Below are 18,077 nucleotides of genomic sequence, written 5' to 3' on the forward strand. Positions count from 1 at the left end.
TGGTGCCCAAGGAAGTTGCTTCCATTGTGAAACAGCGCTTACCTTTCAAGAAATTCTCCTAAGGTTTAGAATCATGCATCTGTCAAAGTGGGCTGTGACCCATAACAGGTTTTATGGCACAACAGACTTATTAATCTTTTGAGGTCCCTCCTGGATTCTTTGCTCTTACAGAGTAGGAGCGGCTATTTCCCTTCTGCAAAGCTTATCGAAAACTAAATGGCAGTCTGACCATGTGACTGTTCTGATCTCACCTGTGCTTTTTTTGCAGGCTTTGGGGCTCAATCCACACAGCCACCAGAGAAATATGGGGAGTGAAGGGGCAGTTGCTACTTCCAGGAGGACAAGATGAGCCCATTCGGGAAGAATGCTTGTTGAGCTGAGAATTAAGACCCACACAAAACTAAGTGGGCCAACAATGTATTAAAAAAATAAACTTTAAATAGCTTAACAGTGCAGTCTTATGTCCACTCCAAAGCAAGCCCCATTGAGTTCAATGGGTCTTACTCCCAGGTAAATGAACATAGGATTGCAGCCCAAAAGTCTCTTTTATGCAATATTTAAAGAAAACAAGAATCCAAACTGGTATTTGTGTACATCTTAAGATTATGTATCTATAAATGCTAGATCAAATATCCTGTAACTTTTCCAGCAAGCAATTCACTGGATTCCAATATATTGTCTTTATAATACTTTGTGTTACTAGGTAGGCCATTTTGGCAAACATGTTTGGGCGATGTTATAATTTTTTGTCTTTAGAAGAAAGGTGGGATGTAATTTCATTAAATTCTAAGAAGAGGAGATAAACTAGTAAAGAGTTCAATGCAACACACTCTCTTCTCTCCTTACAACCACTGGGGGAGAAAGCACAGAATTAACGTAAGATAGCCATCCTGCACATTTTATTTTGCTATAAATTCAAGTGACATGACGGGCTGCTTTTTCTAGCAGATATAGTCTTAAACCAATAACCCAGGGATCACAGTTATTCCTAGATGCATATTATATTCACCCCACAGGTCAGATTTATACAAGAAAGTCACATAAATTCAAGTTTTACTGCTTGCGACCAGTCCTGTGATCCATTTCTTTTTGTCATCAAGATTACAATGTGTGGCATATTACATGGGGTGGAGGGTGGGGTCTGTGTGTGTGCTGGTGGGCCAGATTTTTTTTATAAATGAAGGTTGTTACTTCTCTTCAACGGAAGTCATAAATTTGACTACTTTCAATCTGGATTAAGACTGGATTCTTACATACGTCAAAAGATTGAGAACACTCAATGTTCAGACCTAATTTTGAAACCTTTGGAAAAAACTTTTCTAAAGGTTTCAAAATTAGGTCTGATTCACACCAAAGAGCTGGACTGTTTCATTTCAGACTGAGAGCACATGGCTGAACATATCTTCATGAAAGAATAGAAAAATCAAGCACATAGAAAACCAGCATATCAGAGATAAGGCTGGATTCTGATGCACAGAACTGATGATGATGATTAAGGGAAGGACATTTGGTTATGATCCACTATCTACAATCTGTCGTGGTACAGTCCACTTACCACCTCATAAAGCCCTTGTAGATCACATAAATGCATTAGAAAGCAGGGTTTACGCAGAGTTGGTGATAGAGAACCTCAGCTAACCCTTGGACAGTGCAGGAATATTATCATAAATACAATCTAGAACATGTACAATGGATCACAAAGATTGGTCCAATTGTACACCACCCACTTAAATGTGGCTAGCTGCAGAAGGCCATTGGACATCCAGCCCAGATTAACTAGGAATACTATTTTGAATGAAAGAGCAAGGGAGCATGAACACAATTCTTTTCCCCTTTCTCCTTGCAATTTGCCAATTTATGGTAAGAAGCAAGGCCTGAATGATGAAGGCAAGGGAACGCCAGAGGCTTTTCCTCAGGCATAAACTAAACCAATACACGTTAGAAAAAGCTAGGATTCAGATTTGGTGTCTTTTGTCATGGCCGATTGTTATTGTGACTGGCGTAGAGGGTGGTCGCATACAGCAGACCTTAAGGCAGAGCAGTGAAGATGCAGGAATGTATTGCAACTGAAAATGATTATTTTTGGCCAAGGGAGGGGTAGGGGAAGAGGGAGACACCAGGGATGGCAAGCCTCCAGGCATTCTGCAAGTAGGGAGCCTTCTTCAGATTAACCAGCTTGCTGAGGAAGAGCTGCTTTCTTACAGCATCCCCCCCCCCCCACTTTATGCAGGGTGCTTGCTGGAACCATTGATCCTCACCATCACATGAAAAGTTCGTTACGCAATACAGATGTTTCACATTGCAGGGGAACAGCAGTAGTCTTGGCCAGACCATTGTTTATCTCTTATTTACTATATTTACATCTCACATTTTTCCCATCAAGAAACGCAAGGTGATGCACATGAGGTTCTCAAGCAGTCTCCTATTCATGCAGGCACTGACCAGAAAGGGACCATCATGCACCCTCAGACCATGTCAGGGACGAGGATGCTTTTACACCTTTACTGATCATGGAAGGAAGCCCCTTGCTAAGCCTCCAATGAATTTTTCAAGGTGCCCTGGAAACGAACTGGAGACTGTTTTGTTCTTGGCAAGGATGGAGAAGGCAGATGATACAATTTTGCACCTGTTGTTCAGCTATGTGAGCCTTTGGGTGCACATGTTTAAGCTACAGGTGATTGTCTGCCTGTTAATGTTCTATAGCTCAGTTTAAAGCATCTGCTAGTAGTATCATGTACCATTACTGTGCAATCCTATGCAAGTTGACTCAAAAATACGCCCTTGTAGAAGCGGGTAGAAATGTTGACATAGGTCAACCCATAGGAGGAGAGCTTAAGGAAAACCAGAGGCAGTTCCCACAGAACAAAAACATATCGATAAAAAGGTTTAGGAGGAGAAGAAAAATAAAAACCCAGTAGTATAGTTTAAGCATTTTGGCTGCTACAGGTAAGATGACACAAGGAAGAAGGCTAGCTAACTTCTGGGTAGAGAGACACCTTCCTCAGTTGAAGTTCCTGTGGTACCTTCAAAACAAAAAAAGAACAAGAGGACTCGTAAGGGTGCTTATTTATAAAACTCAACTCCAGCCCTCAAAGACCTTAGATCAGAAATAGAATAGGGAGGCACTCCAGGGGCTAATTCATTCAACCTTGTTCCACTAGTGTCCAAGCAAACACTCAAGGAGCATGACAGCCCTGAAGAGTTGTGTATGGATAAGATTTCTCTTGAAACACTGGAAATAACTTCGCAGACAGACTGAGCCACACCATGCTGCTAATTCAAGCACTTCGGTTTAACAGGATGGCAAAAGGGGCTGGCAGTTCCTACTTTCCCGTACTCCCTTTCATTCTCTGCTTTTGGCTATGCCAGGAATGCTACATGAATTTATTGTTTATTTGCTGCATTTAGAGCCTTAATACATCTAAGTTTCATAAAATACATTTCATTTATTTTACAAAATAAATAAATCTAGACAGCCACAGGCTAATCTTCCCTACTGTATAGGGACTGACTCCTATACGTTTGATTCTTTAGGATATTTTTTATTTTAGTTTTCATGCTGTGTTTGGGGAAATTCTGCAGCTCTTTTTGAAGCCAGTTCCTTAAGAAGATGCACAACGGAGAACAACTTTCCTGAAATATAGGTTGGACATTTCAAGTGATCTTCTCCCTGAAATCTGGAGTCCATGGGAATGATAGGAGTATTGACTGATATGGGGGGCAATGTTGACGTTCAATAGGCCTGGGCAGTGTCCTGCATGAACTCAGCATGCACTGCAGAATAAATTCCAGAATCTCTTACAGCAAGATGGAGATATTGCTAATAGCTGAGAACTAGTTACAGATAGGTAGCCGTGTTGGTCTGCCATAGTCAAAACAAAAAAAAAATTCCTTCCAGTAGCACCTTAAAGACCAACTAAGTCAGTTCTTGGTATGAGCTTTTGTGTGCATGCACACTTCTTCAGATACACTGAAACAGAAGTTTCCAGACCCTTCTATATAGTGAGAAGGTGGGGAGGGGCATTACTCAGAAGGGTGGTGGGAATGGGTGATTGGCAGCTGAGAACTAGCTGAGAACTAGTAGCTGCGCTCAGAAATTTGGTTTTGGGACAACATGGAAATTTCATAAATAAGCAATGTATTCTGTACCCATTTGCTAAAACAAAAATGCTATAATTTTTTTAAAAAAACAGCAATATAGACCCTTCAATATAGCTTAAGAACCTTATTTAGTTATAAATCAAGCTCTCAGTGATAATTATTTTTTATATGAAATATCTGGTGTGCAAATGGGAAACTTGATTTAAAACTTCAATTTAAAGCAGTCCACTCCTCGTTTATCACGTTCATCTCAAAATAACTATGAAGGCTACAGGAAGAATCCATTCTCGTTTTCTGCCTCATCCACAAAGCCAAGACACTTATCTTCAGAAAGCTGTATCAGCTAATGCACAAAATGCTCTAACAGCATGCATAAAAAGGCAATCAAACTCTGCTTAACTCTGGACTTGCCCTCAAATTGTTCTCCTCACTCACAAAGCACAGAAACATAACACAAGTGATACTCCCTGCAGGTGCATCAAAAGGTAAACAGAATATAGATTCCTGAATGAGGGCATTTCTGAAGGAATGTGCTCATATAATCAACTAAAACTCATACGAAAATAGCAGCCTGCTAGCTTGTTATAAAAGTCTTTGGGGAACCAAGTTTATCATTTCAGCTCTATCGGGTTCCTACGCTATACTCCTAACTTGCTCTCAAGGATAAAAACAAAGAGGGTGGTAAAAAGAAAGGAAGATCTGGATCTGTTCCAAGTTCCCCTTTCAGTATGGATTTGCAGAGTGGTTGTAAATAAGTTGCTTTATCAGGCACGGACCTGGGTTTTACATAAACAAAAAGGAAGTAAAGGACTGATTCATATCTGAATGTCAATATAAATTGCCATGTGAGTGCCCTATGAGAAAACAGCAACCATCTCACCAAAAGTAGTCAGGCTAGCAAATAAGCATGATGCTTAAAACTGCATAATGCGAACATAATGCTAAGCTTTCTTGCAAAAGCGAGCCAGAATTACAGAGTAAAATCCAGTCTGCTCCTGCAATTTCACCAACCATTTTGGAAGGAACATCAAAACTGCATGTGTCGATCGTGGGGTTTCACTAAATTGCCACGCCACTCACTAAAAAAGGGAAATATATACTATGCTCAATTTACTACACAGATAAGCAGGCGATAGCTCTAGTGAAGCCAGGGAATATTTGCTCTGCACAGGTCACACACGTACACACACCGTTGTTACCTGCTAGGCTTCTGACCTCCACAAGATTTAACTGCAAAATGAAAGATGTTGCTTTTATAATCAGAAAGGATAAGCATTAAGTCTGCAATAGTCCATTTGCATTTCAGCAGAACACGAATGCTAAAAAAACAAACAAACACCCAGCCCTACCAAAGAAGGCAAGAACTGCTAGTGGCTAAAAGTTAACTACATGACAACTAGAAGCAGCACGAGGGGAGCTTGCCTTGAGGAAAAGATTGAGCTGATAGTGAAAGTAATGAATTTGGCACTGGAAGCTTTTAATTCTGTATCAGTTTCACCTCTTCGAGATGTTCGATGCTATCTTATTTACTGGCTATTCAAAGTACTGTAGTTGCATCCAAAGTACTGGGTGTATACCACACTGCCATTATAAATACAGCTATACATAAGCAACATGCATCTCCAAGGCCTTCAGAGCAGACAATTCTGGGCTGGTTATACAAAATGCAGGGTATAATCTTGTCATATGGATGCTGGTTCCCCAGGACCTTCACATATAGAATTGGCAGACACGTGATACATGGCCCTATAGGAAACTATGCCATTATTCAAAGAGGCCCATGTTGAGGTTAAGAACCTTTTAAGCAAGGTATTGGTCAAATGGTTTTCATGCATCCTTGCATTTTGTGGAAAGTGGCCCTTTTGATCAGAGATTCCATAGAACTTATTTTTTGTTCTTGAATTCAGGCTATCTGTACCATAATGGAACCATCATAGCTCATGCGTAGAGCATGTGCTTTAAGGATCTCTGGTGGAAGGACTCAGAAAAGCCTTTCTGTTGCAAAGCCCAGAGACACTGCCAGCCACAAGAGGGAATACTGGGCTAGACGGCCAAATAGTTCAACAGCTCCCTATGTTCCTATCCGTGAAAAGGGAGCTACTCACATTCAGCTGCCAAACAAAAAACTATTGAAAAAGAACAGGCCTTTCACTTGCGTATCAGTCAGAGTTGGCCACTGAATTCTTTAGCTCAGCAGCAGACATTAATTTGTGAACAATACAAAACAAGAGACTGGTTGAGATTCCATGAAATCATTTAATAAGAGTGGTTTAAAATATTTTGCCTCTGATCCCTCAGTTCACCAGTGCTGACAACTGAAGTACTTACATAAGGTTTTGTTCAAATTCAAAACAGTTTTATTTAAATGATAGCGCGTTTTACAACATATGTGCTTACAGAAAAAATTCTGACAGAAGCGTATTTGTATACAAATTCAGCCCCCCCCCCTTCCATTCATTATAAAACGGAAATCGGCATCAACCTTTTTGTAAGAAAATCCTTTGACGTTTTGAACAGCAGATTCCCCAATGTGAATAAGCCTGGACTAGATGCACATTACATAAGCCTCTGAACCATTTCTACTTAGTTGTGTTCTGATGAGGTTTAGCCGCCTAGCGCTATGCAATATTAGTGGAGTTAGGAATGCTTTCTCTACTTGGAAATAGTTGCATCTGCAGCTCTTTTAAGACACAGATTAGGGTACAGAAGTGGTCCTATTATGTGGCACATGTATATGAAACTGTCCTTTTAGCTATGATAAGGCCCTTTCTTTTTCTTGCTACTGCAGACATGGGCACAGTGCAATGCAGAGACATTGTATTGTTCGCCCGCTACCTTGCATCCAAAGACCAGGCAAGAGTTCACGGAAACACAGGCACAACAGTATTTCTACATGGCACGGAGTCCCTGGGTCTGTAGTCACCTTATCCACTGTTGCATGTTAATGTATCACCAGAGAGGGCTTGTGCTATGCAACTCTATCCCCCTAGTGAGTCGCCCACATCTCAAAACCACAACCTAGGCACAGTTTGCAGCAAAATCAGAACTGAATTATTCCTAGAATGCATCAAAACTTAATTTGGGTTTATTCTGGGATTTTTTTTGCCTTCAGTACATAGCCCGCATACATGAGTAGAAAAATATGTCTAAGACCAAAAAAAGGGTACACATTGGCAGCAGATTAATATTAAATTCACAATTCCATGAAAAAGAAAACCTCGGAAAAATCTAAAATCACAAAAACTGACTTTCCCCAACACTCATTAGCCCCCAGTTCTCAATCCAGTAAGAAAAAAAGGTTTGCTGAGAATTATTGCAAAGCACACTTTTTCTGTAGTATTCATAAATTACTGGCAAGTACTTAGGATGCAACAACTGTTTCTTGGTCCAGTGCAGGGATTTTGCTACTATTAAGAAAACTGGCAAGTCTTCATGCAAATGTCAGGCATTCCTGGGCAGCATGGAACACACTAGTCAAAGGGTACTTTTCCAGCCCATAAGAACGTACTTTGGTAACCGTCACAGAGACCCCTGCTAAGGGTTACCAATCCAAGACAGACAACTGGAAAGAGATCGATGAGGAGGGGGCATGTGGCAAGAAAGCAGTGCTACAAGGATGGTCCGAATTATACTCACTACTTCTTATTTCTGGGTTTTAACTCTTCGGCAGCATTGCGCAGAAATATATAGTTCTTCTTTTGCGGATTATAGAATTCATGCCCCTGCAAAAATGGTTAAATACAGTTGTATTACACAGCAGTAACAAATTAAACCTTAACCAAGTATTTTATTTAACGCCTTGCAAGTAAGTGGGGCTCTGGCTGCATTCAGATATTGTGCCATGGTACTAGGTGTATTTCTTTCTCTTTCTAGATATTTTAGTTTAACTGAGATGCCGAATTTCTCCAACAACATCTATTAAAAGATGCTCTCTTTACGTTTCAGCCAACTCACCTTTGACCAATCGTAACTAGACGCATATGCAAATATATTGCCGTTGTGGTTGAAGGAGCAAGCAGATATTGGCTGGTCCAGCTGTTCTGAGGTTTTTAGCTTCGTCCGCGCATCTTTATCCCAAAAGCTGAATCTGCCATCAGATCCTACCGTTGCAAGGGTGCCGTGGGCAGGGTGAAAGGCGATCCCATTAACCTTCAAAGTAATCATTTAAAATTTAATTTAAGCATTTTCACGCCACTCTTTGAAAAACATTTCGAGTGACTTACACGGTATCAGTTTGCGCTCTCGGGCTTATAACCTAAGAGACATGATAGCAAAAGAGGGATGAGGAAGGAAGAGGAAAATATTGACATTCAAACACCAGTTCCAAAAGTGAACAAAAGTCTTATATGGATCAGTTTGAAAGTTAACAGCTGAACCAACAAAGTTCGGAAAGGATGCAAATGATGTATTTTTTAAAAAAGTCATCGCAAGCTTTGTTTAGTCATTTCAGACCAAAACAACAAAGTTCATTCATGTTAATAATAATAAAAAAGGTCTATTACTTGACAGTTTCTAATACTTCCCCGAAATACTTTATCACCCTTCCCCCACCTCCCAGTTTTATACCACTGAAGCAGAACTGACACCACAACTAGCTCTGCTCACAAAGGCAATGGTCACCGGGAAGGACTGGAGGAGGAAAGGAGATGAACCATTGTTCTTTGGTCCTTCCTCACCCACCCCACTACACTAAGCACAAGGTGGAGTCTGAACTGCTTCTTAAAAGCTGGCCCTACCGGCTGTTATCCCCAACAAACCGTAGCCTCCAGGCCCAGAAAGAGGGGTAAGGCATGCTTCCCTCTTTCCAAGCCAGAATCTGGCTCCTTGTTTCGGCAAAGGTGGGGAGAACGACCACAAACAAGTTTTCCCTCCACTGACATCTGCTAGAGCTGCATAAGATGAATACTGGTCTCTGTTCCCATGGTGTCTGCCAAAAGTGACTAGGACACCCAGTTTTACGGGTAGGGAGCAGGTTTTGGGCCCAACACTGCCACGTGCAACTTTAAGTTTTCCCCCACGGAAACAAAAGGTCTGTGTGCATTAGATCTTATGGTAGAAAATCAAGATATACACTCAAGCGATATCCTTGGCCTGGTAATCCCAGTATTTTCTTTGGGGGGGGGCTTACTGCTCCAAAATGTTTCCCAAACCGGGTCCCATTTGCTTTGTCCTAGTTAACTCAATGGAATCCGTAGCTCTAAGTCCCAGTTACTAAACATGCTAAAGAGGAACAAAATGCTAGGAGAGAATATTGGAAACTGGCTATTATATAGAGAAGTATCTGACCATCTGTCCCAAGGGCATGGGGAAATGTCATTTTCTTCACTCAAGAACGTATTTTACTGGAATAAAAAAAAATCGGGTTGAAAATGTAGCAGGCACAAATTCTTCAGCGACTCACATTCTGATTGTTACAGATGTCAGTTTTCTGCCTTTAGACAGAAGCAAAATTTCTCTTTAGGGACAAAATGTCAAAGAACGAAGACTCCAGATTTGACATCATATCTATACTTGGTCTGGATAACTTTCAGCAGCCCTGGAGGATCCTTATTGGATGTCGTGCGAAATACTTACAGCATAGATATCCTGAGGTGCAGATGTATTTGTGCCATTGGAACGATGACATTTGAAGGTGAAGTTGTCTTTGGCACTGGAAGAAAAAAAAGCATTTGTCATTTCACATTGCACGCAACAGATTTCCTACTTCTACAAGCCCATGTTCCATGCAAGCCTAAGTGGGCAGCTTGCAGCCCATTTCAAGATACTTACGGATTTGGTGGGTTAATGTAATGAATGGCTACTCTTCCTTCGATGCTTCCAAGGGCAAACCCTGTTGGCTTGTTCACTTTGTCTTTAAAGATAGCAACACAGCGATGCTAAATGGGGGATAGAGGTTGCATTTTATGGCACCATCTTATACATATCTACTCCAAAACAAATCCCACTAAGGTCAATAGGACTTATTCCCACATAAGTGTATATAGGATTGCAACTCCAGTCGGCTAGCAAACAAGCCTAAAGCATTAGCAGGGACAATGCAACATGAAAGCGACTGAATAGTTAGGAGACCTCTAACAGGATTTTCAAAGATTTTGCCAAGGAATTGTGTATGATTCAAATCCCAATGGGAAGAACAGGTCCAAATATTCAAGGACCTTTGGGAAGTAGTTATTTCTCAGGCATCAATTTCTGGCTGCACTCAAAGGATGAAGGCCAAGTTTCAAGTAACTCACTTTGGGTTTCTCAAACGGTAGCCCACCATGCCATAAAACAAACCTTCTCAGTAACTGAAGAAATTTTCAAAGTGATTTGCATTATGGCATGGAGGTCTGCGTGCCAAAGAAAAGTGTTTTAAAATTCCATATGTGTAAGCTCAAGTTCTCTTAAACACTTGAAATAGCATTTTTGAATTCTAGATTATCAAATTTAAGTTCTTTGCAATAAGATATATGCTGGCAAAGTCATTTTGGGGGGTTCTTCTAATAAGCTATTCTTCCAACCAGTTTTGATTCTTATCCCTCTCAAAAGAACAGCTAAGAATAAAATTTGAGATCCCAGTAGTGATAATGACAGTTATTTATGTAAACAAATTATAGAATTTGGCCCATGATGCTAAAAAATAATAATCTATCACATACATAGAACAACTGCTAGAAATACTATTTTTAAAAGTATTGATTTAGGCACAACTTAAAGAAGGCCAACTTCCTATAAATCAAGACAAGTTAACTCAAGTTTAATTATTACCTGATGCTTAAGTGGAGAGTCTATTCTTCTAAATTCAGAAGGCTGATTCTCTAACTGATAAACTATTAAGCCTCTCTCTGCAGTAGCTACAACAGCCATAGGGTATACCTGAAACAAGATAAATTAAAGTAAAAAGTAGAAAATAAAACTTTTAAATTCTCATCTGAATCAAAATTTACATAAAGTCAAAACGAACAGCAAAAGCACTTGCCTAAAATGATAACGGCAACACTTAATACAAACTCAGCATATTAATTACTGTGGTAGAAAGACAGCTAAACAAATGGCAAACGACAGCATGTTTTCATGCAAACACACGCCAAAAGATCTCTGACTTACTACATCAGCACAGTAGCACCGCTCAGGCAACTGCAGGGTCATCATTGGCGTGGGTGATCGGGTGTCCCAGAACTAAAAAATGAAAAACATCAACAATCCCACACATAAGGTATTGTACAGGCTATCTTAGCAAAACTGACTATGCTGTCTCCATGTCCTTAACTAAGACTGGTTTTGGAAAGCCTGTGTATTGCAAGTCAATACAACGATGAATGGGGTGAGGGGTTTTGGTTCAAAGATGGTCTCAAGGATGAACTGAGAGTATGTGTTTTGTCACAATCTTTGCAAGCTGAAATAGTGACTTTGCTCAAAGCATTTCAGTGTGCTTTTACACACTGAAGTCATATTAATAATAGATACTACTATATAAACAAGCACTGTATAGCTGGCTAAGGACTCTGGGCATTTCACATGCATTCTTTATCATTCTTAGAGCAACCTTTTAAGGGAGGAACTGGGATTACTCCTATGATACAAACTAGGGCACCAAAGGAGTACAGCAAGTGGACCCTTTAACAGTCGAGGGAGCTCATGGCCTCGAATGGATTACAACCAGGAGCTTCCAGTTCATACATCACACCCTCAAGCAGAAATGTTAGGCACACTTATTTGGAAGAAAGGCCCACTAAATGCAGCAGGGCTTGCTTCTAAGTAAACATGCACACAATTGTACCGCATACAATAATGCTACAAACAACAAAACAAAACACGGAACTCATTATTTTCTGCATAATACATGGTACGCAAAATCTGCTGAAAACTTTTTCAAATATGTAGAGCAGCATTAATGCAATCAAAATATCCACATCCTACCTTCAGAGTTTTATCCCAGCTTCCAGTCATCACACAGCTATAATTTGGTGCTTTAATCCAATGGACAGTCTTTACAGGAGCTTCATGCTAAAGGACAAGAAGGTTTTAAAATATGTCTAGAATAAGGCTCATTCATGCATTTTAGGGTGGGTGTAGACATAACTGGAATGAAGACCACTGCTTTTTCTTCTTTTGCAAAGCAAGCCTCGTCTCGCCTTGTACCTTCTCTTTTGATGGACACAGTTAGCAATGCAAAGCAAACACTAATCACATTAGCATTCTTGCACTTCCCCCCATTTCACACAGGCATGGGAGGACAGAGCAAAGTTCTGCCTTTTGCAAAACTTAGGGAATATAAAGGGTACTGTACAGCTTTTCTCTCCTATCTTCTTACAAGCTCTGTTTGAAGCATCTATGGAGAAAATTGATAGGTGAACCTGGAGTGTACTAAGAATTAAATATATACCCCTGTATCCATGGGAAATAGGTTGTGCAGGCTTGGCCCACTTTTTAGTTTAGCCTACCCACTACTAGAATGTGACCCCTGACAGCTTTCTATTAAGGTAATGCAGACCATACGTAAGAAAGCTTCCCCATTCTAATGAAGATGGATCAAAACTCTCAACATTTATCTGAATAGCACTTCATTTAAATGCACTTCTATTCAGCTTTTCTATAAAAGACTATGAAAAAAATCATACCTGTGCAATTTGTATTGCCTGGTTGCTGTTGAGATCCCACATTTTGGCAGTTTTATCACAAGATGCTGTAAACACTTTACTCCCATCCTATATAATGACAAGAGAAGGTGTGGGTGGGAAATATAAAATCCATAGTATTTTATCTGTTTCTAAAATACATGTCCGAGTGTGACAACATATCAAGGGCATAGATCTCCTGATATTGTAGAAAAGAACATTAGAATTTTCAGGACAGGATCACACCATTTAGTGGATGCAGGTTATTATAAAGAGGTTTTTCCACCCAACTCTTCCATCCTTCTCCACTGAAGGAGAAGCTATATAGCCTTCAGATTTCCCAAAGAAACATTACAGATCTTTAAGAATACTTCTTGTGCAATAAAAGGACGTACGTCACTCCAGCAAACGTCTAGCACAGGTCCTGTGTGCATCTGCTGTGCTTTTGGAATTGTCTGCCCGTTATCCTGGACTTCCCAACAACGAACCTGAAGTAAAGAGACAGAATAATTTTAAAGTAAGATTCATTTGTACACCACTCTTAATGTACAGTTGTTTACATTGTTTCCCTTAAAACTGTCAGGAGCTCGTCCTACACTTGAGTAGGACCCTGGTAGAGACACATGCCCGACTGGCATGTTCTCTCCCTCCTGGTCGTTCGTTCGGGAGCTTCAAGCTTTCTTCAGCCCGAACATCACAGCGACCGATGCCAACAGACACCAGCACACTTAGGAATCCGCAGAGTCTTCGCAGCTTGCGTAACAGACCTCAGCAACTCAGCATTTTGGCTAATCTACTTTATTTACATATAAACACACACGGAGCACTGCAACATGGCTCCCTCTCTCTCTAGCATCAGATAGTAAAGAGAAAGAACAAAGGACAATAGTCCCACTTCACGGAACCCAGTAACACAAACATCCTCACTCCATCACTTCCCACTCTGTGGAGTCAAAACATACACCATCATGTGATAGACAACAATCCTATGACTGCAATCATTGAGCAGGAATTCTAACAAAAACAACCCTGAAGTCTTGTGAGTTTTCCATTTTACATCAAGACAATGGAGGTAGTGAGATTGCAGCCATCTGGTGAACCCTTTCCTTAGGTTTTTATTAAGGCTTTTGATAAGCCACTGGGCTGCAATGGGTCTCAATATTACCCTAAATATTATTGGGGGGTTTTCAGGTGTTTTGAAAACACTGGGCCAAAGAACCTCCTGCTGAACTGACGCTGGTTTATGAAAGCATCAATAAATTTGTTGCTTTTAAGGTGCCACAGGACTTTTATTTTTGCTACAATAGATGCAAACCTAATCCTATGAATGCTTACTCCCAGGACTAAGTACCACTGTTCAAAAAAGCTTATTAAGTATGAATAAGACTGCAGTATAGCATGACTATTATTTTAGAATTTGCCTGCTAAAACAACTTCATTCGCAACAGATGCACCAATCAAAGTAGGATACCTTGAGGCCGCAATGCAATATCCACTTGGAAGTAAGACCCAGTGAACTCCATGGGACTTACTTCTGAGCAGACATGTATAACATTGTACTATTAGAAAAGAGTGAACAATTAATGCACACAAGGATGATATGTCTACATCTGTGTGCCCAGAGATATGCAAGCTAAGATACTATTCCTACCTCTATTTTTCATCAAATTGTTAATGTTTTTAACAATTAAATTATTTTGGAATGTTTTATGGGAAGTGATTCATATATAAAATAAATCATCATTAGTCTCTATTCCAATAACAGGAGATGTTCCTTGTTAACAGGAGGCAACCAATATTTTTAAAAACATTTAAATTGTTAATGCTTTTTTATAGTCTGTCAGTATATTGCAAAAGACTTGTCTCAAAGAGTGGTACACAGTTGCTTTAAACATTAAGATTATCACATTTTGTCTGCAAGAAGCAGCTGCCCATATTCGGTAAAAATAGTGCAGGCAAAGTGCATGGTATGCCTCAATACCTACTTTCATTTGTTACTTACATCATTTGCCCAAGATCCTGCAATAAGGAAATTCCCCGGCAATGTTGGTGGGCTGAAAGCTAAACAGCCTATGCTGTCATCAGGTGGTGAAGTAACTTCAATATCCTGGAACAGAAATTAAAGTTAGAAGTAATATATCTGCCTGGAGACATGTCTAAAAGAATATCATCACCCTGCCCCCACTGGAGGATTTATGTGCTATCTTGAACATCAAGTCCACAACTCAAAGTAGAAATTCTCAACAGGTATTCTATTAACAGGCAAACACCCATATATGTACATCCATCAATTAAACTTAACCTCTTCCAACTGAACAAGCTAGCTTACAGGCTTGCTCTTAAAATCCTATTCCTCTTATATATACAGCAGCATATATAACCACAGGGGGTGCACGAAAAGGGGGCTGCAGAACACGAGGAGAGGAGGCATGGAAAAGCGGGTGGTCTATGTGCAAGGGAGAGTTGAGCAAAAGAGGACGGAAGACAAATCTGAGTGAATATGAAAACGGTGGGCACAAGGCGGGGTTGCAAAAAAGGAGGGACAGGTGACATGGGATTGCGAGTGAAGATGATAGTGGGGTTATGAAAAGACTGCAGAATAATGGCTTCATAACTGGATGGAAGGGGGAAAGGGTGCTTAGTAGGTGCAATGTATAGGAGGAGGAAGATGCAGAAGGTTGGCATGGGAGTGGTCTCTATGAGGGAAGGAGTTTGCACGAAAAAGGGAGGTGGCATGGATATGGGGGTCAGGCGAAGGTGAAAACAAAGAGATGCAAAGTGGGGCTATATACCTTCATAGGGTTGTGATTATCTGTAGCTGTGCTGCCAAACATGCTGGTACCTCCAGTTCCAAACCCTGATGTTGACCCAAACAAACTCATCTTGCCCCTGTAAAAATAATTGAAAATAATTTAAATAGAAGTATTTTCTATGCAGACTATGCAACAATCATCATCCTTATAATATGACCACTTTTAATTCATTTTTTTACAAAAATAAATTTATGCCCTGAATCACACAAATACAGTGGCATAGAAGCAAATCTGAAGGACCACCTTCTTTCACATGACTTATCCAAAGTCCTTATCTGGGATTCTCCCTCCAGACCCATCATCTGAAGTTAGGCAGGCGTGACTGGGGAGAAGACCTTCTACAGTCAAAACTTGGTTCCCGAATGGCTGTTTTTGAACGTTTTGGTTCCCAAACGCTGAAAACTCCGAAGTAAATGCTCCGGTTTTTGAAAGCCGAATGTCTGACGCGGCTTCCGCTTGAGTGCAGGAAGCTCTTGCAACCAATCGGAAGCTGTGCCTCGGTTGTCAAATGTTTTGGAAGCCGAATGAGCTTCCAGAATGGATTACGTTCAACAACCGAGGTTTGACTGTATCCTTCCTGAGGATTACATAGCAGTTGTTGACATGCCTTCTGCTGGATTTCACTGGTGCTACTTCTGTGACTTATATTGTTTTATGTAGTGTTTTATTGTCTGTTTTAATTTTGTATACTGTACACTGCCCTGGGAACCTTGCACTGAAGGGTGGTCTATAAATAAACGCCGCCACTGAATTAAGCGGCACAACCATGTGCATGCTTACTGAAAAGCAGGTCCCACTTTATTCAATGAGGTGTTACTCATTCTTTAAGTAAATGTGTTTAAGATTGAATCCTGAATTCAATATTCAGATAACGCCCTGCTCTTTATGCCCCAGAAAGGAGAACTATCACAATGTAAGTGGGGGCGCACTTTGTTCTCTACCTTAATGCTGGTTCACATTGTGGAAAATTCAAAATTTTACGTAGCGCAAGAAGTGTAAAAAGGTGCATTTCCAGGAAAAGCATATGTATACCTTGCACATATTCCCAACTGTTACTAAAAAGGGTAATGAAGCATTCATGCTTTCATTGCTGTACATTGTACAAGACACATCCCTGTAGAAATTATAACGATCTCTGTTTCAAGGTGACATCCCAACAGTGTAGGGCGTATCTCTCCCCCCCCCCCATGCTGCGCCTTGGGCAACTGCATAGTTTTTTTCTCCAGAGTTCTCTGTAGTGGTTACAATATGGGTAGGCAACCTAAGGCTCAGGATCCAGCCCAATCGCCTTTGAAATCCGGCCCGCGGACAGTCTGGGAATCAGTGTGTTTTTACATGAGTAGAATGTGTGCTTTTATTTAAAATGCATCTCTGGGTTATTTGTGGGGCACAGGAATTCGTTCATATTTTTTCCCCTTCATAATATAGTCTGTCCCCCCACAAGGTCTGAGGGACTGTGGACTGGCCCCCTGCTGAAAAAGTCTGCTGACCCCTGAGTTACAACAAACCTGGACGGCAGGGGACACTGCTGGTATCCCCATAGGACCGTTAGCAAGGTCGAGGCGAATAGAATCAGTGAGCCGTGGAGTTGGAGGGGACCCCAAGGGTCATCTAGTCCAACCCCCTGCAATGCAAGAACCTCAGCTGAAGCATCCATGACGGGTGGCCATCCATCTGCCCCTTTCTCTGCCTTTCTTTCTTTCCTCCAGCGCCGAGGGCCTTCTGGCGGTTCCCTCATTGAGAGAAGCAAAGCTACAGGGAACCAGGAAGAGGGCCTTCTCGGTAGTGGCGCCTTCCCATCAGATGTCAAAGCGATGAACAACTACCTGACATTCAGAAGACATCATAAGGCAGCCCTGTTCAGGGAAGTTTTTTATGTGTGACATTTTAGTGTATTTTTGGTTTCTATGGAAGCCGCCCAGAGTGGCTGGGGAGGCCCAGCCAGATGGGCGGGGTATAAATAATAAATTATTATTATTATTATTATTATTATTTCTGAACTGACTTGAAGAATAAAGTAAGTCCTGCTCCGACAGCACGTGGGGCGGAAGTCCTTCCATTCAAGCGGCTCTACTGCGCTGCTTGAAAGGGCGGGCTACCTGCCCCCCCCCCCCCATACCATAGCTGGGGAAGGACCCACACGACACGGCCAAGCAAGGGAAGGGCCGCGGCTGAAGGGGACAGAGCGGGCGCGGAGAAAGCCGGGAGAGGGAGCCGGGGAGAGATGCGCGAGGTGCCACGGCTCCAGCGGGAGGGCCTGGCGAGCCACGAGGCCGGCCCCGGACGCCACACGCGGGCCTGGCCAGGCGCAGGGAAGGGGAGCGTACCTCAGGCGGGCCGGGGCCGACCGTCCTCCTTCCCCGCGCGACCCTCTCCTCCTTCTCCAGCCGGAGCGCCAAGGGAGACCCCGGACCCGCGGCAACAGAACGCAGGCCCCTCCACGCTGCGCATGCGTCACCGTAGAACTGAACTCGTAGGCGCCGGCGTCAGTTCACGGGTTAAAGGTGGGCGTGGCCTCTGGCGGGCGCTCACGTGCTTTACCCGGTCGGTCCTTTCTTTTGCAGGC

At 41.7% G+C, this 18,077-nt stretch overlaps 1 protein-coding gene and 1 long non-coding RNA gene across 6 annotated transcripts in view; one reads left to right on the top strand and one right to left on the bottom strand.

Annotated features, from left to right (window-relative positions):
* LOC310847256 overlaps positions 1-18,077 on the top strand; it is a 116,413-nt gene that overhangs the window by 95,188 nt on the left and 3,148 nt on the right. The gene's annotated exons all lie outside the window — the stretch shown is intronic.
* RAE1 (ribonucleic acid export 1) lies at positions 885-17,995 on the bottom strand. Of its 5 annotated transcripts, none has more exons than XR_014565661.1 (14): positions 17,839-17,995; positions 15,491-15,587; positions 14,701-14,805; positions 13,094-13,186; positions 12,702-12,788; positions 12,001-12,087; positions 11,188-11,259; positions 10,849-10,956; positions 9,871-9,977; positions 9,676-9,751; positions 8,056-8,250; positions 7,738-7,823; positions 4,068-5,331; positions 885-3,708 (listed from the first exon to the last, which is right to left on the bottom strand). XR_014565661.1 is itself a non-coding variant. In XM_083744615.1 (14 exons), exons 2-13 carry the CDS (start codon positions 15,578-15,580, stop codon positions 5,328-5,330), a joined length of 1,110 nt encoding a protein of 369 aa, XP_083600741.1. In that variant the 5' UTR covers positions 15,581-15,587; positions 17,839-17,995; the 3' UTR covers positions 885-3,023; positions 5,301-5,327. The 5 variants fall into 5 exon arrangements, 3 of the variants coding, with proteins under 3 accessions (XP_083600741.1, XP_083600743.1, XP_083600742.1); XR_014565662.1 differs by having other exon boundaries at positions 885-3,827; XM_083744615.1 differs by having other exon boundaries at positions 885-3,023; positions 5,301-5,331.

The sequence above is a fragment of the Podarcis gaigeae genome (assembly GCF_964106915.1).
Source record: "Podarcis gaigeae genome assembly, chromosome: 6".
NCBI lineage: Eukaryota > Metazoa > Chordata > Lepidosauria > Squamata > Lacertidae > Podarcis > Podarcis gaigeae.

Coding starts and splice junctions, on each gene's coding strand:
- RAE1 (XM_083744615.1), bottom strand. CDS start 15,580: ATGAGTTTGTTTGGGTCAACATCAGGGTTTGGAACTGGAGGTACCAGC. Junction 10,957..11,187: donor GGTGCTACTGTGCTGATGTA/GTAAGTCAGAGA, acceptor ATCTTGTTTCAG/GTATACCCTATGGCTGTTGT. Junction 9,978..10,848: donor ACTCTCCACTTAAGCATCAG/GTAATAATTAAA, acceptor TCCCCCATTTAG/CATCGCTGTGTTGCTATCTT.